This window comes from Psittacula echo (assembly GCF_963264785.1).
Source record: "Psittacula echo genome assembly, chromosome: 5".
In the NCBI taxonomy this organism is placed as follows: Eukaryota; Metazoa; Chordata; class Aves; order Psittaciformes; family Psittacidae; genus Psittacula; species Psittacula echo.
The window spans coordinates 74,480,235-74,500,085 of NC_137739.1; the positions used below are offsets into that span (position 1 = coordinate 74,480,235).

Genomic DNA, 19,851 nt, shown 5'->3' on the forward strand with positions numbered 1-19,851 from the left:
TGCCTCCTCTGCCATGCACAGGAAGAGTCTTCAGCCTCATGGTTCCCAGAGTAGCAATTCCTGAGTGACCTTCCCCTCTAGCACTACATCAGAGAAGTTTATTTCTCCAGGGATAGGCAATGAGCCAGATGATGATGAACCTGCACACATACTCTCTCTCTCTCCCCACCTCCTTTCTTGGTTTTGTTCTTCTTGGGTTTTAGTCTCTTCATCTTTACAGAAATTTCTAGCTCTGAGTCAAGTTTGGTTCCTAATACCTGACATTTGGTAGTCATCTCTGAGAGGTTTTGCTCCCCACTCTTGTTCTACCTTGGCACAATTCCTTCAGATGGCATCGTTTAGGGGAATGTTCCTGCCAAAATAAAGATGAAAGTGGCTTGCATGCAGTCGCTCAAGATTTTCAAGGTCATATATCTGACAACAGGGGCTTTATTGTTACTCTATTGCATCCCATCCCTTCAGGATGGTCACAGCCTGGCACTTTGGAGATGATTCTCCCTTCCCCTACCACTAACTAGATATGGTTTTGAGAAAAGGCAGGCTGATCTTGACAGGTAAGCAAGCCTTCTGATACGAAATATGAATTAAATGTGTTTGTCTCGATCACCTGGTGGGTCTGAGTAACTGTCAGAGGATAACTGAAAGAAACACCATACAGGAAGAAGAGCAGACGCTCCAGTCCACCAAGCTATGGAGCTCTGAGCCTTGTCAAAAGGATAAGCAGACAAACCTTTTTGGTCATAGGTATTAATTTTCTCCCCCAAAGGGTCTGATAGCTGTACCTATGAATTGTATCCTGCTGAGCAATATTTCATTCCTGAGCTACTTATGAATGGAGACAGCATAGTAGAGGGTGTTTCAATTACTGTGTTTCAAACTGTGCTGAAGCTTGAAAGACATTAGTGTTTTGGGTGTTCTTAGAAACCCAACAAGAGATCCCAAGAAATCTACCTTAGGTGGTCAGTCATGGACTGCTGATATGCCTGAGCTGGCCAAAAAATAGGTATTTGTGTTTGGCCAGGCAGGGACTCTCCAAGAGAGAACAAGCCAATGAGGAAGAATCAGTGTCACTTTAGCATTTTGCTATTATGGGCGAGAAATCTCTGAACCTGAGCAAGGATCTAGATGAGCCCTTGGTAGAAAAGTCTTAACTGCCAGTTTACTTGATGCCATGGATCTCTCAATCTCTTCTGCTGGAGCTGTTTACATGCCCATGCATCACTTTGACAGAGAAGCTATAGTTGGTGATTAGGGTGTTCATCTTGGATATGAAAGGCTGAAGTTCAAATCCCTGCTACCAATCTGCCAAAGCAGAGAGATAAACTGTACTTTTTGGCACTTCAGGGACATGCTACAGCTGTTAGGCTGTCAGACATTCTATGGAGGGCTTGGGGTGCATGCTAACTGTAGCCCGATTCTCTGAACAAAGGCAGGTTCTTTGGCCTAGGCAAGATTGATATGTAGACTGGAATGCATTTTCAAAGGATGCATTAAATGTCTGTTTTCCCTCTGTAACGCTGGACATCAGGACAGGGCTAGTCTCTTCTTTGGAAAGAAAGACTGGAGAAGGTTCACCAAAGAGAGCAAGGATCCTTACCAACAAGAAGAAAAAGGTGTTAATGTATCTTTTCTGAGCAGGCCTAGCCACAGCATTACTCCTCATCTGAGAAATCATTTAACAGTCCTATTTATTATTACAGTTCTAAGTTACATCTTTCTGGCAAGATGAAGGACAGAGAGCCCTGAGGCCATATTGCTGACCCTACCAGGCATCTAAGGACCAAGCTAGTTCCAGAGCCAAACCACCTGCACTGTGCTTCATATATCTGCTGGTGAACTGGGGTGTAGGGTATTTCTCTGCCTATGTTTTTATGTTTTCAAGTCACCTGAATCCTTTTTAATTGGAAGCCTGCTTCTTAACACATGCTGAAGACTAGGATGAGGGCTCACAGTGCACGTAGGTGTGCAGGATCTGAGGTATGCTCAAATAAGGCTGTTAACAACCTCACAGACATTAGCAGATGAAAACATTTTGGACTGTTCAATACTCTGTCCTGGGCAGGCACATGGAGGCTTTTTTGATACATGGCTTTCAGGCATCCAAATGTTTTCTTGTGCTTTCTTACTGCCAGGAAACTTCTAAATGCCTAGCCAAAGTCTCTCTTCTTTTTAAGCTGAGTATGTTACTCCTACTTGAATCCTTTTGCATCGTTCTTAAGAAGTCTTCTCCCGCAATTCATGTCAGCCTTTCAAATGTTTGCAAATTTGTCATCTGTAGTCGTTGCTTTGCCAAGCTATTAACTCTTCTGAATTAATTCTCTTATAAGTCAGTCTCGCCATTTCTCTGATCATTTTGCTGCTGCTCTTTTTTGAATACTTCTCAATTTGTCATTGTGAATGCATCTAAGGCAAAGGCATTATCACTTTGCTAAGTTTGTAACACATCCAAGTTTCTCAGGCGCATTCCCTGAGTAAATACACTTCAGCGTAATCCTGCAAATGGATACTTTTTTGTTTTTTTGGTTTTTTTTTTTTTCTTTTTTTTTCTTCTGACTTGATATACTTGGGGTTAAGATTGTACATGAAAGTAGTCAAAACTAAGGAGATATAAGGAGATACAGCATGTGAAGTGGTGTGTAATAGCATGGATTGTTCTTCTGCAAGGCTGCTTGTGAGACCACTCTGGGACAGGTTCTTGGCACTGGCACAGGTTGCACTCATCTGCAGCGATTGCCCCTCATGATTTCTGTTTGATGTCTCCAGTCCCACTTCAGCCCCTTCAGATGACTCCTTCAGATACAGTCAGAACTGAGGTTAAGGGAAGCAGGTGGACGCTGGAGAAAATGGCATATTGCTTCTCATACGGCACAAACAGCCTATTACAAATACCATGTTGTGTGCGCAGACACCCAGGCTGGGCCATTAGTGTCATGATTGGTGTGGCAAACCCTTGGGCAGGTGGATTAACTTCTCCTGGCTTCTGTGTGAACTTGCAAACAGAAGAGAGAGGGATGTTTGTTCTGCAGGGGCAGAAAATAGTTGCTTAATTTAGCCAGCTAGTTGCCCTGTCTCTTCATGGGTAATGCAGGTTCCCACCTGAGCTCTGAAACATAGGTTGGATGAGCGTTCACTGTCCCCAGCAAGAGTCAAGTGTATTTAATGCAGAGCACACTGGATCTGCTACCTCCCAAATAGAAGACTACAAATGTGTATGGCTTGAGGCAAAAGACACAGTGGTAAACTTCCTCCCAGATGTGGCTGCAGGAAGGAAGCTCTGCTCAGGATAACACTTACTGTCAGTGCAAGAGGGTAGAAAGTAGAACAGAACTGGGGAAAGCAGAAAGTTATAAGAGACTTCAAGTAATACCAGTATATTGAGCCAGACTTGTGCCTGCCCTTTTGTAGGATGAGGCTAAAGTGGAAACACTGAAGGTATCCCATTCTCTCAGCTAAATCTTGTTTATGATTTTAAATTAAAAATTAGAATACACCCAAAAGTTGTCTGCTAAAATGCATATTGTTTGCTTTCTGCAGCATGATTAGTATTTCCTTTTGTCTTGCTATTCCTCCAGTAAAATCTCATTTCATTACAGCATTGAAGCATAAGTAGATTTCCAACTCTCCCTCAGCAGCAGCATCAGTTTTTAATCCACATACAGCATTTTAGAAGCCACTGAAATAAGCTCTTTATGCTTCGTGATTGCAAAGATCTTAGTGTTGGCTCATGCATCAGACAATTCAGAAGCATATTATAATGTCTGAAAAGCCATGGCAACCTCCAAAGAAATTCTTCCTAAAGAGGCAGCTAAGTAATGTATTTTAGCCCAACCTGAGAGGAAAAGATCCTTTGCAGAGCAGAACCTGGCTGAGATAGAAGAGCTGCTGAGGCAGAGTTGGCTGTCGCAGTCCTACAGAGGCTTGGCCTGTTGTTCCTCTCAAGGGAGCAGCTGAGCATCTTGCCTTGTGTCTCTCAGCATTTTTGAGTTTGCACGAGGGAATACGTTCAGCAGTGCAAGTTATGTCATTTCCCAGGAAATCACTTTCTATTACAGTGTGTTAACCTGAAGGATTGAGAACTATTCTCGGCAGAAGCTCCCTCCATTCAAAATGAAGCACAGCAGTCAGTTGCCAAGAGATGCCTTGTCTTTTTCTTCTTTCTGTAATGTGACTCTGCCCCTCAGATGTCTGTTCTCATGTCCCAGTCCAAGACTGAAGAGGGGTCCTTGAGTGGGGTCCTTGTATAACTCTGTATCCCCACTTTATCAGAGCTACATCAAGCTCTCTGGCAGCATTGAAGCTGTAGATTTATCAGTACTTGGATGCTCTCCTGGAATAAAACCTGTAGCTCCTCAAGCTTTGATCGGTTCTGCCAGTTGGGTTTTTGTAAACAGGCCACACTGTGGGAACTGTTTTTCTGGAGACTTGCAAGTTATAGCCTATTGCAGCAGAAGCTGAGCCTGCTTGTAAACAGAGACCTGCTTACTGCAGTATTCTGTTTCTTTAACACTATCTGGCATTTTAAGTGAAAACTCGCCTACCTGATTAAAGAGGGTGCTTTTGGCTAATTGGATTTTGAGTGACCTGGTGGGCTGTCACACTGTGGTCCATGACTTGCAGACTGATAGCTTTTGCCAGCAGCAAAGAGATCCTGACATAGGAGGTAATCCTCCAGCTAGGAAGAGTCACATTCAGCATGTGGTGGAGCAAGGACCCACCAGATGATAGCTTTTCCCAGGTATGAAGTAGCAAAGGCAAATCTGTGTCATCAGTTCTCAGTACTCTGTTAAGCTTCTTTTTCAGTTGCTGTTCTAGCCACATGCATTTAAATCCTTTCCTGCTTAATCTGTGTTCATAGTATGTTAGGAAAATAGCATTTTAGGCTTGGTAAATAAACAAGCCTTGGACCTCTGGAGAACTGAGCATAAGAGACACAGGTCACACTAAAATGAGCTTGGATCTCATCCAATTGCTAAAGAAACCTTTCTAATAGCTGCCATGCTGCATAATTTGATGTCATTCCATATGATAGTGAGGTTTAATTACTAGAGCTCCAGGCCAAGAAGAGGTGAACAGCAGAAGGACTGAGACACTTTGGCAGAACTGTATGCATGCTTAGGGCTGTGGAACATAAGTGAGCAGTACTGCAATATGGCTGAAGTGCCTTGGCAAAGACCTGCAGGAAGCCTCCTGTCCTGTGTGTCTGTAGTTGCGGTTCAATTTTCAACGCTTCTTCACCCTTGCAAGCATTACTCAGAGAATAAAGCCTGTGATCTGTTTTGGGCTCTCTCCTTCCACCTCTGTGGGCCCAAGTTCTGGGTCTTGGTTTAGAAAAATGAAAAAATTGAAAAAAAAACCCCAAAACCAACCCAAACCCCACAACTGAAACTCTTCTGCAGTTTCTGACCATACAGGGCCGGTATTTTACTCACTGGTTTCCTGAAGTGATGTTCTCTAATTTTTGTCTTTTGTGCTCTCATGTTTCATATCTGGATCAACGCATCTCAGAAAATAATGCTGAAATATTACTTTGATGTTCCCTGACTTATCTCCTGCATCAATCTGATGTTGTCTTTAAAATACTGGCTTTTGTGTTGAGCTTTAATATCACAGAGGATTCTCCTGGTATTTGAGCTATGACTGATCAGTGTATTTATTAGCACACACACTCCTCTGCATGTTTTCATGAGGCTGCCTAGGTAAGCTGACTACAGGGGCCAAGCACTGCTAAGCCCAGGACAAAGCCTCTAGGGAAAGACTTTATGCAGTGTGTAAAGGCAGAGGTGTGAAGAAATGCTCCTTGCCAGTTTACCCCTTTCATGCAGCACACTAGTTAGCAACTGGAGCCCTGGGTGTCTTCCCCTGCATTTGTTGAGCTAAGGGTATCTTTCGCATTGAGCCAGCTCCCATATCCTACAGAGAGGAGGCATCTCTGCACAAGAGAGCTTGGTGTTACAGTGTGTGACTTGGCCCTCAAAGAGGAAAGCATTAACATCAAGACCCGGTGGTAGGGCAGGCAGTCTGTTGTTGGACTTGTGTTGGCAGGAAGGCTCCATGAAGACTAGCAGAGTGTGACGTGTTTTGGCCATTTCCTTCAGTCTCTTGACATGCTCCTTGCTCTCTAGCAATGTCAGAATATCATCTCATCTAATATTTACTGATATTTTTTTTCTCCTTCCTCCTAGAAGCAAAGCTTTGCCAGTGGAATCATACGGAAAAGGAGGCAATCCTATATATACAGATGGTGCTTTGAGAGGAGATATGGTTAAGTTAGTTACTCGTTCATCATCTGCACCCATCCTTAGTAAAGGTGTCTTGTTCACAGATCAGAATACAAGGGTAGATGAAGCTTTGCTCTGACTTTGGTTGCTCTGGTGTCCACATAACCAAAGTCAGAACAAAGCTTTATCTACTCTTGTATCCTGGTTCAGATGATGATTGTGTGGTACCTAGTGAAGAGTAGAAGAGCATGTCAAGGATCAATGACACTGAGTACTCAGAGCTTTCATTTATTTGCTGGAGCCAGATTTATTTAGCATCTTCCAGTGGATTTCTTTTCTATATGTTCATACAAATCATAAAAAAGGACCGGTTATTGTATCTTCAGTAGTGGATGGACCTGGTGGAGTGGAACATCCAGTCTGTACTGGGGTGATAAATGGAATAGATACTCACAGAGGTGGTCTTGTCTCCAGCCCCTAGGGAGCTGTTTATTTAAGCTACTGTACACATTGAAGCATGACAGATTTTGGTGTCACATCATAGGAAATAATGGTCTGAAGTAGGATGGTAAAGAGAAAGTTAGTGACAGCAACTTCAATGTTACAGTATGCTATTAATTGATGGTAGAAGTCATGGTTACAAGGATGGGCCTCTTCTATCTGGGAACCTGTTTCTGGTAGAAGTTCCCAGGAACTCCTGCTCTGTAAAGTCCCGGGATGACACAATCTGCTAGTATTATGGCATCTGCTTCTCCATCCTAGACCTACCAGAAGTGTATCAATATAATGAAGCTGTTTAGTTTCTTTCCTTTCTGGAAAGTTAGGGCATGGTTCGCTGTCCTGGTGGGGCTCTCAAGTCTACCTCTGTGTAAAAGATGATAGGTACATGAAGTGAATAACATAACAACTCACTCAGACTATCTCCTGGAATCTGAATTACCTTACCAGATATTCTGATCTCTAAACCAGACCAACAGGAAATAAGGAAAGACTTGAATAAAAACTGGAAAATTTCAAATTCTACTTCATCAGGGACCTGCATTAAAAGCTCTTAACTGATACACTGCAAACTGTAAATGTGAAGAGCTTCCTTCCTCTCTTGTTTGGATTTGCGTCCTGAGCTATATGCTGCTTTTGTGAAACAGCTACAGTCTGGTTAGCTTTCCTCCCTGCATCTCTTTGCCTCTAAGCTGTTCTCTGTCTCTGTTGAAGATGGAAATGAGACAGAATGCTCCAAGTCCCTCTGTGTAGGGTTTACAGAATAATTTTGCAGGCAATATGCAATGCAGGCATGAATCACAACTCTCTTTAAAATACTGCTGTATTCAATACCCAGGCTTTTTTATCTGACAGAACAGGCTGCACATTTTTGTTTTTAATCTAAGCAATAGCCAATTTACTCCAGAGATGAGTATTTGCTGACTGCTGATGCTGTTCTTATGCTCAGAATTGCAAGCCCCTTGGAAAATGAGGCCAGCTCATGCATGTGTGTACAAACCTGGTTTCAAATCTGGCTTGGGTTCTCTCTTCCAGCTCAGATAGTGACTGACATGTTCACTTTAAGCATAGCTTCCTCCCGAGACAAGCCGTGGGCTGTGCCAAAGTGCCATGAGGCGTTCACTGCATGTTCAGTCACACACTGGAGGCAGATTCTGCAGCACCCTGGAGACAGGGGTGAGATGAGGACAGTAGCAGCCATGATTCAGAGTTGCTTTGCATTTTGGTCTTGCTAATAGATCATATCAATATCGTATCAGTAGAACCAAGATGCAGATCAGATCCCGCTTCAGTAACACCCTTGTGTTATTGAGGTTATTTCAAAGAAAGTACTAAACCAGTATAGCTTCTGTTCAGTTCAAGTTCAGATACTGCTGAGGTTGTTGTAGTTCAGTCCATAATGGTTCGTTAAAGGAATTCATACTGGAAAATACACCATTTAAGCACAGAAATGTCCACGTGACAGTTGTAATCCTGCAACACCTGATATCAGCCAGAGAAACACTTCTGCTCCTCTCTCCTTTATCTCTGGTGGAGCCTCCCCAACACCTGTGTTTTCAGAACTGCCCTTTAGCTTGGCTCTTGCCTGCAGGAGTTGAGCAGGGTGGGTTTCAAGGGCTGTGGCTCGGTGCTGAGAGCAAGAGTGGTTGTGGGGCAGGGAGGGCTTGTGATCTGACAGTGCTCTGCATGTATGAGGTGACCAGGTCTCAGTGCATTACTCTAACATGTCAGTCAAGGAGAGGGATTTGGGGTTTGTTTTTTGCTGCTTGTTTGCTTACTTATTGTTCGGATCCAATATAAACTTTCACGTGGAAGAAAAAAAGCTATAGCTGAAAGTGGCTTTCAGTTTAACTTTCTTGTTTGAAGTACAAAGCCTGATGCAGATTAGCCTCTGCAAATCAGATAGCCCTGACTTTGATAACTGGCAAGAGAAAATCTAATTTAAAGTTTCCCTTCTCTTCCTATTAGTTACTCCTCTAAGGAAAGCAGCTGGCATGACCTGGGCATGTTGTGTTTGTATTGTTGCTGTGAGACAATAGCTCAGCCTGAGGGAAGAAAACAACCTACTTACCATATCCTGTGGGAGTTGTTACTGTGGGACTCTAGAAACCAGTGTTTCTCTGAAGCTTACTGAGGCTATCTGAGACTATCTAACTGAGGAGTTAACCCATGAGATTTGGCAGATCAAAGAACTGAACTGAGGGTTATATGTCCGTGGGACACAGGCTTTGGTCTCCCCTGCAGATGTGGCTGGTGTCATATGGGCTCCTGTATGCAGCCTCCGTCTCTGTATCTTCTTCCCCAGTCAGTGCAGGGATATTCCTGCAGCAGAGAACTGTGGAGAAGGGCAGCAGAACGCAAGGGCACATCATGTCCCTAAATACCAGGCATGATGTTCAACAGAGGGTTCATTGTTAATGCACTGTTTCAGCTGGCAGGGGAGAGCTACCTGACCTACCTCCTGTTCAATGTTCTGATGTATCCTAAAAACAGGAGTTTGCATAACACAAATGAAGAGGTAAATACAGATTATACAAGGTCTGAAGAGAGCAGTGGGCAGGCGTCCAGCTGGGATCAGGTTGTTTGCTGCTTTTCTGCAGTAATACAACATTTGTGATACCAAAACACGCAAAGAAGCATTGCAGCATTTTCTGAAGGGAAAGGGAACTGCTGTACTGTCAGAGGCAGGGATTTCTGGGGACATGGTTTAAGGTATCAAAACTTATATATGTAGGTATCTATACATATATGTCTAAGGTATCTACACATTATATCAGGGTTGGGACTGTACTTTTCATATGAGAGCCATTGTGTTTTTTAACAGTAGCAGTGGTCTCACAGGAAGTATTTCCAGGTGATATACAGAGCTACTGCAGTCATCAAAATTTCATAAGGAAGCAGTGTGGGCAGAGTATATAGAGGATGCCAGACTTCTGGTTACCTGCCAGCAGAGGGGCTCTAACTCACACCGCGGCAGCTCAGTGACACCAGACACCAGGGGAGGTGCAGCTTTTTCTGGCTTCCCCAGAAGCAGCTATCAGACCCAAAAGAGAATTTTAGCCTAATGAACCTGTCATGTCCTTGTACAGGGACAAGTGAACAACACTCATATCCCTTGCAGTGCTTGATTAAAGTAAGAATTTAGTAGCTCTGAGTTACTAGAGATGCATCTTGACCGCACAGTAGCCCTAAGTGAACTGTAAATACACCAGGCACGGGCATTTTCCACTCAGTGCCTGAAACCATCATTTCTGTAGCAGCACAGCTCTGCAGCTGACCTAATAAATACTGGTGCTGAGCAGGGCTAATTATCTCCAATGCAGCACTACCCTGGCATAGCTGTATGGCTTCCTGCTCCACAATTAGCTTAGCTGGGACTTATTTGGGTGTCTGCACTGTCCTTCATGGTATGGTGGAAACAGGCCCTGAGCAATGCTTGGTGGAGAAGCATCACATGCAAGCACCAGACTGCTATATTATTCTTCTCTTAATGTAATGGGGAGGTGCTGGACTCTGACCAGAACAATGAAGTCATTTAACAGCTCCTCTGGAAAATTTGACTTGGGTGGAGTTGTGGTCACCTTGGACCTAATTTGGGAGCAGCAAGCTCTTGTCTCTTGATAGTATATGGTGCCTCTGAGCAAAATGTTAACATGCTCTGAGGTTCTTTTTTTTTTTTTTTTTTTGTAGTTACCAAGATAATTACTAAATGGTGCTGAGGTCCAGTTATGTCCTAATACAGGTTAATGTCTGGAATACATGGAAAGGACTAGATGAGCATTTTTTGGAGACCTAATCCCAGCCAGCTGTATAAGCACAGTGTCCACTTCTGCTGGCCTATAAGGAGTCTTAATTTGTTTGTCTCAAGTTAATTTCAAAATCACTCTTCTCCTTAAGAGAAGTTGCTCTGAGGACGGGAGATGGGGGATATACCTTAGACCAACACTATGTGTTTCTTCTGTACTAATGCTTCCAAATGTGGCTTTTCTCTTGCTGTAGTACTGGATAAATGAATACACCTCCACCTTGGGGATTGGTGTCTTTCACTCTGGCATCGAGATCTACGGCAGAGGTATGAAGTATTTCATTTCCACTACCTGCAGAACATGGTGACAACTGTAGTTAGCCTGCTATGGAAAGCACCCCAAACTTACAGCTTTGGGCAAGGAATGTTTTGAGGAATGAACAGCTTGACCAGTTCTCTTTTTAGAGTCCATTGTGGAATCCAGCAGGAACTTGAGCAGTTCTGTCATGAGCCATGTAGCCCTTCATATTTCTGCCATGTAATTGCAGCCTCTATAGCTTGTGCAGGTATGTAGCAGGATGGCAGATAGGAAGGGTCAAGCAATGTTAGAAAGCTGTTCTGCAGTGAAGGAGGGGAAGAGAGAATGGGAGAAACAGGGGAGGAGGAAGAGAAGTGGACCAGTGGTGGTCTTGAGACATGGATATGTGTGCTTGTGCTAATTTCCTGGTAGGGTATATTTGTTTTGCAGTAATTCTTTATGAATGCCCATGGCCTGGAAATTTTGGAAACTGTTCTTTGAAAACAGCAGAGTTACAAGGAAAAGAAATTGTCTTGTAAGGCTTTTGAAATGGTCTGGATGGGGTTGAAGGTGATAGAGCACTCATTGCAAAAAGTGCAGTCAAGGGATCTGGGAAAACATCTGTAGAGCAGTGAAGGACAGATCAGCATCACAGACTTTCTCTTTCCTTCTTCAGCATTAAATGGGATTGAGCCAGGCTACTCATGGTATTTTTAGCCAGTGCTATGCAGTAGACAAAATCCCTGGGGTGCTATGTTCCATTTTGAGCACAGCACCTTTCACAGGCTATGCAAGATTGCCTGTATGACATGGAAGGACCCTGTGGCTTGACCTGCATGCTGAGTGCAATCAGCTTGGCTTTCTGCAAAGAATTCCCACTCACTGCTTGTAAATCCCTCTGGAAGAAGATTTGTTTTCTCCCTACTCTAGAGAGGACTTCTTCCAGCTCAATACCACCACCTGACAGCTTCTCATAGTTTATCTAGATGCCTCCACCCCAGAACTTCCCACGGAGAGGAAGCCACCTGGATGGGCACAGAGTCTGAGAGCTCTCCTGGCACTGTGGAAAAGCAGTAGTGTTAGCATGGAGGGTGGCTGTGAGGGCATCCTCAGGCTGATAGGTAATTAGACAGAGAAAATGCCTTTCAGAGTCTGGCTGGAACCGATTTTGGCAATAGCCCAGCCCCTGGTGCTGATGCTGAGCTGTGCAGACAGCTGCCATAGACTTTTTCCTGACATTGCGTTCATTCAATTACTCACAGTCTGTTTCTTTCCTTGTCAGAGTTTGCCTATGGAGGGCATCCCTACCCTTTCAGTGGGATTTTTGAGATCACACCTGGCAGTGCGGTAGAACTTGGCGAGACCTTTAAGTTCAAGTAAGGGCCCTTTTCTACATCTTCCTCTCTGCCCCCCAGTAGCCATTGGTGTAGGGGGAGCAGGGAAAGTCCTGTCCTCTGGGTCTCCCTTTCTCTCTCCTCACAAGCACTGTCACTGCATCCTTCACGTGCTCCTGGTGTAAAGGCAGCCCTGCAGAGATTTTGGAGGTGGATAAAATGAGTATCACCTATTTATGGATACTGTACAGAGTACCAGAAGTTATCTCCTGTGTTTATTGCTGCTCTGTCACAATGGACAGAGCAGCTGCTAGAGGAGTCTGATAGGATGCTGCACTGATGCCTACTTCAAGGTGCTCAGGCTGTGGGGCTGTGGGTCAAAGAACTGCCCATGTATCTTCCCATGTTTCCTGTTGCGTGTTTTGTTTTTAACTAGAGAATCCATTGCCTTGGGCACCACAGACTTCACAGAAGAGGATGTGGATAAGATTATGGAAGAGCTGGGCAAGGAGTACAAGGGAAATGCATACCACCTGATGCACAAGAACTGTAATCACTTCTCTGCTGCTCTGGCCGAGGTGGGCACAGTTATTTTGTTGCCATTGTGTATTTTGCTGCTTTAGATCTGTAGTAGCGCTCATATAAAGGGAACTGGGTCAGCACAGCCTGCTGCAGGTTTACCACATGTTTGATCTACACTCTGTGGTAAATCAGGAGTTTCTTTTCAGAGAGAACTGATGCACAGAGAAACATAAATTTATCCCAACTATCTGCTAATTCAGGATAATTGATTTTCAATTCCCAAATAGCTGATTATTTCTGGGGGAAGCTGCCTTCCTCCTTACCCCCCACATGAGATGTTCAAAGTGTGTTTCAATTAAGGTGTGAATATTCAGCACTTGTGTAAATCTGAATTGAGGATCTTGACCTAGTTCCAGAAAAGGACAAGAAAAGCACAAAATAGAAGTGACCTTCCACAAAAACTGTTTCTGTGCTTTCCAGTAGGTGTTTACGGCAAACACAAGGAGAGAAGATAATTCTTCACAATTGAGTTCAACGGCTTTAATAGTGAAACTTCCATTTCTCTTTCTAGAGCCCTCATCCTCATTCATTATATGCCTCTCACCTCTCTTCATACTATGGGACAAGGGCCCTATGCCAAAAACCTCTTTTGCCGCAAGTGTCTGTTCATCCCCAAACAGGCCCATCATGGATCCTGAGTGAGATGAGATTCTGTAGAAAAGATATTGTATGATTTTGTAAGACAATTCCTAGTGAATCCAAGAACCAGGAATTCACTTACAAGGGACTTGCTTAGACTCTTGGGAGAACTTGTTTTCGATTAGTTTCATCCTTGCTAATTAGAGAAAAAGAAAATGAGTTCTTTCTTGTAAATGTTAGCAAATAAAAGTAATGTTAGCAAATAGAAGTAAGCAGGAAGGAATTGTATGATGAAGTTTGAAGTGGTACAGTGATCAAATCAATGTTAGCCACGCTACTGTTTTGGTGTTAGGTAATCAAATTACTATGACAGAAAATGGGATCTTTAAAAATTATGAAGGAAATCCAGGAGAAAGCTGTGCGATTATTAGCAAAAGCTAACTCCTCCCTTCCCCCCGCTTTCCTGCAGCAGTGAAAAAAGGTCATTGCTTATTACAGACTTTGATATGTAAATTTTTCTCTCATGTCCAAGCCATAAGCTCAAAGTCATCCTTCCTTGATTCTGCTGCTATGTATCAGTGAACCCTTCAGTGCCCCTTCCTTGTCCAGCCTTCCAAACACAAGTCAAATAACAGATCTTGATAATAAACTGCTAAGGTATTTTAAATTTTGCTTTCAATATGCCTTCAGTGAACATCTCAACAGCAGTGAAGTTTAGGTTTAAGTTTGCTGCAAGAGCTTTCTTGGTGGATTCTGTGTGCTCATCCACTGCCTTTTAACCTGTCCAGATAATAAAACAAAAGCCTAAATGGCTAGTTCTCCCAGGAGCAGAATTTACTCAGAATTTTGATCAGTTTAGATAAACCCTTCATAGGCAAGCAGAATGTTTTTGGTTGTTGCTCTTCACTTATACCTGTGTTTATTGCCCCTCTTGAAAGTATTACAAATGCAAACCCAGAGCAGGTGCTCTTCAGGCCCAGGGGCAGAAGGCCCTCGATGGTCTCTAGCATCAAGATACAGAAAATGGGAGCTGACATTCTTAAAGAAATAGCTGGTCTTAAGACACTAAACAAAAGTCCCAGCCATTCAACGTTCCTCAGTCAGCAACATGAGGAATGCATGTGGCTGCCTTAAGACAAATGTCTCCATCACTTCTGGTAAAGAGAATGATTTGTTAATCACTGCATTTTGGAGCTGAGTGAGAGGAAGCACAGCTTATCTCGGGATACTTCTGACCTCTTTGAGGAGAGACTGCCTGAAATCTGTTGAGACAGAACCTGAAAGCAATGAAAGTTTCTATTCAACATTTGAATACTTGCTTAGCTTTACAGATTTAGTGTCTTTTTTATTTTTTTCTTGCTGTAATTTCCATTAAAACTAAACCAAAAAGGAAGCTCCAAGCCCTACCATATACAGCTATGAGGTGCAGCCCTATAGCACGCAGAATGTGCTGGCTACATGATGAGTGGCTCTCAAGACTGTGTATATATGTGTTACCATAGAAGGCAGAAAGCAAAACTGATATTTGTACCCTAAAAAGAATTCTGTGATGAGTCTGTTTAGTGTTTGTATTGCCCTTTCCTTCAGGCTTTTCATCTGTGAAGCAGCAATAATAATAATAATTAGCATCTATTTATGCATAGCTGCATTATGTGGCAGTGAGAGACAGGAAACTGAAAAATGTATTCAAAGAATTAAAAGATGTAGAAGTTTTGTTCAACAGAATAAAATTGCTCACTGTAACTAGGATCTAACTTCAGCCACACAAAAAGCATCCAGGGATTTTAAATGAGTGTAAATTCGCAGTCTTTCTGTTGCTGTAGCCCAACTGAAAGATGATGCTATGGGTAGCGCAAAGCCCTTTCACCGCAGAGAGGGGCAGGGTGGAGGCTAATTTTTAGCATGAAAGGGAATGACCAGCTCTGCTTCCTACAGTCCTTTAGGCTTTTTGTGCTCATGGGCATAAGCAACTGTGGTGAGTTCAGGAGATGGTTGTTCTGAGTTTCCTGTGTAATGCCAGGCAAGTCACATCCCTGCTCTGTGACAAAGTATCCCACTTGTATGCTGGGTTATCTCCTTCCTTCAGAAAGGGCTCTGAAATCTTTTGGTGACAGGTTTCTTATCTGCCAAGGTTAGTTAGCTGGCTTATGGCTTGTCTTGCTCTGTATCAGCATGCAAAACCAGAGCTAGAGCTTTATAAACATGTGGCAATGTATGAGTTAACGTGTTTACACAAATCTGTCTGGCAGGCCCTGAAATTTGGCTCTATGGCCATGTGGTAGCTGTGTTTGGCCACCATAATTCCTTCATCTGGCTGTGGGCTTGCAAATTAGTATCCCTACAGATGTTGCCCCAGTGGCTGGGCCATGGGTTGGGAGAATACCATCTGGTTGTAGCGACTGAGGGCAGATGCAGCCTTGTGTCCTGCTGGCTGAGGTCATGATTCTGCAGGGGGAATGGGAAGGAGGTATAAGGCTGGCTGTCCCTCCCAGATCAGCTTTCTTGGGGTCACACTGTGAGACAATGGCCGCATGTCCAACTGCCAGGACCTGTAAGTGAGGGTCCCCATCCACAGAAGGGTTGCTGAAGCCACAGGAGTCATGCTTTATTTTCCGAATTTTGTTTTCCTGTCTTTACCAGAATTTTCTCACCAAACAGAACATCCATTCAGAAATTGTCCATCTACATCTGTTTATGAATGATTTTTCTCTCAAATTCCTGTTTCATACAGTGATGCCTCAGGTCTTTCTATAATGATTCATAACTGTTACTTTTAAAAGGCTGACTTCTGATGGTTAGGGGCATGTCCAGGCCTATATTCGTGACTCTGCATTTGGCCATGCCTCTTGAAAAATCCCTGGACTATCTATCCAGCACAGGCAGGTAAGCTCCACTTAACCAATGGGTATGCCTTTGACCTGCTATATACCTCTGGAAAAACTCCTTTTTGCAGTGCGATTGCAGCTTAATTGCATAATGCTGTGGCACTGAGCATCTCCCTACAATGCCATGCATCTCTTCTGAGTCCTCTGATCCTCCTGCCCATCTTCACCTGTAAGCTGCAAGGGGTTTTGTTACTTCCTCAATGGCACTTAGCTCTGAATTTTCGTTACTCCCTACCCGCAGATTGCCAAGCATATTCATACTTGCTCAAGACTTAGATCTCTCCCTGCTTTGCCAGTTCCCTACGGACTTCTAACAAGCAGCTACTGGATCAAAGAGGCTTAGCTGGGTCTACTCACAAAGCAGCTCCTGTGGGAAGAAAACAGAGAATGCCCTGGTTTCAGCAGCAGCAGTTCAGACTTCATCTTCTCCAATGCCAATTCATGGCAGCCTTCTCAGTAAGTGATTCAGTGAACATGCTGCATGATCTGTAGTCTCTTCTTGTGGATTTCCTGAGAAATTCTTCATCAGGGAGCTTTGGGTTATTTAAGAAGTGAAGAACTACCACAGAGCATAAGCCTCTGCCTAGTAAATCCTGCACGCTATTTTAGTTAGTTTTGAAGGAAGTTCTGATGTAAAGCAGAACAGGATTTCCTAGTTGATAGTCGTGAGAAAGAAACTGGAGGCACTCCCAGGCATTTGCCCAGCTTCAATTTAAGGTTAGTACACACGCCACTTAATACCCCTTTGTGGTCTCCCTTCACCATCTGCATCAGTGTGGGGAAGTGAGGGGAGCTTGATCTGAGCAGAGAAAATCTGGTTAGGATTGCCTTAACCACTCTGACTCCTGCAACATGGTCCCATGGTTCCTATATTTATAAACCACTTAAATTGTTTGTGGGTTAAAATGCCAAGGTTCATCAAGCTGGGATTAGAGACTTGCTGCAAGAAACTTTTTCCTTTCAGTTTGCCTGTGTAGATAGTGCCCAAAATCAAGTAGTATCAATACCGCACTCTCTGTGTGTGTTTACATAAATACAGATACTGTCCAGGAGGATGGGTAATCATTTTGGAGAGACTTATGCTTGCAATTTCCACAAGAAAAAGCCAGTCAGGCCATCAGCACCAGAGTCCAAACTTCCCATCCTGTTCTGAGGTTATGACATGCCTTTCTGCATGTCGGTACTCCAGGCAGGTAATACTGCTGGCACACAGCAGGGAGATTCTATCATTCTGATGAGGTTAAGCATGTGTGGGGAATTCAGTTAGGACCACGTCAATATTGGGAAAAGCCCATCTGTTTGATCATCTGTTGTTAAGTCATTATGTTCCTGACAATCCCCCATGTATAGTTACAGCAATACGTTCAAATGGCCCTTCAAGGAATTGCAAAACATTTGTTCTTTGAGTTGTTCTGGCTGATGAAAGAGGATATCTAAACTTTGGCAGACGAACATTAGAAAAACCTTTCAAAACAGAAAGAAAGGCTAAAATAGTTCTCTCCACAGTGTGATTTGTTGAATTTCCTGATATTTCACAACAAGGACACGTGAGATAGCAAAATGACAGAAGTTACAAATTGCTGTAAAGCAGACATAAAGGAAGAAGAACACAATCTGTGGTTTCAGGAAAAAGCCAAACTCAAAGTAATTCCTGGGCTGTGAGTTCCCCTGCAAAGACCTGCAGATTTGAGGTCTTAACCATGTCACTGCTTTGCAGGAGCACTTGTCACTGCAGCAGTGGGCCACAAGGAAGTATGCCATGAGGTGCAAAGACATACATGTAGTCACTTTGTCACCAAGACTATTCTTTGGTCATAGATAAGGGTAGGTGCATGCAGATACAGGGAATTGTGAAATTGCTGTCAGAGGATTCTTTTCAGTGTGAGAGCATGGCTCATCGCTGCCCTGCAAGTCTGCAATATGATTTGGACTGGGGAAGTCAGATACTAGACAAGGCACAAGCATACTTGCCTTGCTCCCCAAACACACGTAAAGGTGGAAGATTGGCTGCCATGGGTTCAAATGTGGCCATGTAAGAATAGGAGCCCTGCTTGATGTGTAGCCATATGGTGAGTGTACAGTGCCTGAGGGCAGCTTCTTTAGAGAAGACAGCAGTAACTAGATGGCCAGAGGGAGGATGAAGGTTTTCTGCTTTAAGATTCTTCTCCAGTCTGGCGATATGTCTCAGTGTTGCATATAAGGATCACACCATATCACTGCAGCTTAAAGACGTCGAAAAAGCTTTTGCTACTTAGCCCATTCACAAACAGAAGATGACTCATTTGACTTCCCACCAGCAATTTTCTGTGCTTCTGAAGTTCCTAAAATAAGCTATGGAGTTCTGTTCTTACCAGAGTGATGACAGTTGCTACAGCATGTCTCAGAAAAGGGCAAACCACAACAGGAAGGGAGAAAACAGTTTTGAATCAGCACCAGAACTGGAAGACAAGTGGAATGACTCAAGGAAACCATTCCTCCTTTCAACAGTGTGATTACTGTCATGCAACTGGAATGATCCCTATTTAAGGAAACTCTTCAGCATTTTGCTATAGGACATACGACATATAATTAATGAAGAAGTGTGGCTTCTTAGCACCAGGGAATATAGTCTCTTTTATTCCCCAGTAGTGTTCCATACTGTTCCATACTGGTCGTGGAACAGTAACAAAATCAGTGGATCTTACAGGCCTTTTTGATAAGATATGAAGTTAATCTTCATAATTAGGAAATTAACTGAGAGGTATTGATTTGATTTACCTTAAAAATTGTTTATATTGGAACTTCACCTGAGAACAGCAGTGACAGAAGATCTTATTCGTTTATGTCTTTTCTCCCTCTTCTCGACAAGGAGTGATTTCTTTCTGATTTATATATGTAATTTATCTTAAGGACCAGAAAATATCAAAACCCTGTATATTTTGTAGCAGTTTCCCTGCTATTCTCAAAATAGAGAAATTTATTGAAGACTATAACCAATTGTGAAGTTAGTATGTATAGTTCACATCCATGTGACCATTCTTCAGAAGGCTCTTTAAGGTCATTTGGATTTGAGGAATTAAAAACCATTCAGGAAAACAGATTGGTAACTTATTATCCAGCCTCCTTTTGCACCCACTGATCCTTCCCATCCCTTTATTCCTTTAAATATTAGAGAATCTGTTTCCTTATTGCTCAGGATTTCTTGATCCAAAGGATTAGATTCAGGGGAGAATGCTCAGAGATGCCATCTGGACAAACGGCTAAAATTTTAACTAATTATTTGAGTTGAACTAGGACTTTTGGAGTAAACCAAGTAATCAAAAGCAGAGCCTTTTAGAGGGATGTGATAGCTTTATTAAAACTTTTGCTAGAACAATTTGTAGGTTCAAACAGAACTTCTAGGTAGTGAGACATACCCACTTGTAACTAACTGAGAGCTTCCTGGATAGAGAGAAGCTTCCTGAGGTGTGGGAGAGCAAGCTGGACTAAAGATTTATTTACCTTTTATCCTATATTTCAGCAAATTTTTTACAAGGGCCTGTAGTGACAGGACAAGGGGGGAATGGTTTTAAGCTGACAGAGAGTAGATTTAGATTAGATCTAAGTGAGAAATTCTTCCCTGAGAGGGTGGTGAGGCACTGGCACAGGTTGCTCAGAGAAGCTGTGGCTGCCCCATCCCTGGAAGTGCTCAGTGACAGGTTGGATGGGGCTTGGAACAACCTGGTCTAGTGAA

At 43.2% G+C, this 19,851-nt stretch overlaps 1 protein-coding gene across 1 annotated transcript in view; it reads left to right on the top strand.

Annotated features, from left to right (window-relative positions):
- LOC308222235 (deubiquitinase DESI2-like) overlaps nucleotides 1–19,851 on the top strand; it is a gene marked incomplete at both ends in the record, with an annotated part of 53,469 nt that overhangs the window by 24,306 nt on the left and 9,312 nt on the right. Inside the window, 3 exons of the mRNA XM_080620003.1 lie at nucleotides 10,716–10,788; nucleotides 12,042–12,135; nucleotides 12,530–12,671. Of these exons, the coding sequence (XP_080476129.1) occupies nucleotides 10,716–10,788; nucleotides 12,042–12,135; nucleotides 12,530–12,671 (309 nt within the window). The remainder of the gene's footprint in view (nucleotides 1–10,715; nucleotides 10,789–12,041; nucleotides 12,136–12,529; nucleotides 12,672–19,851) is intronic.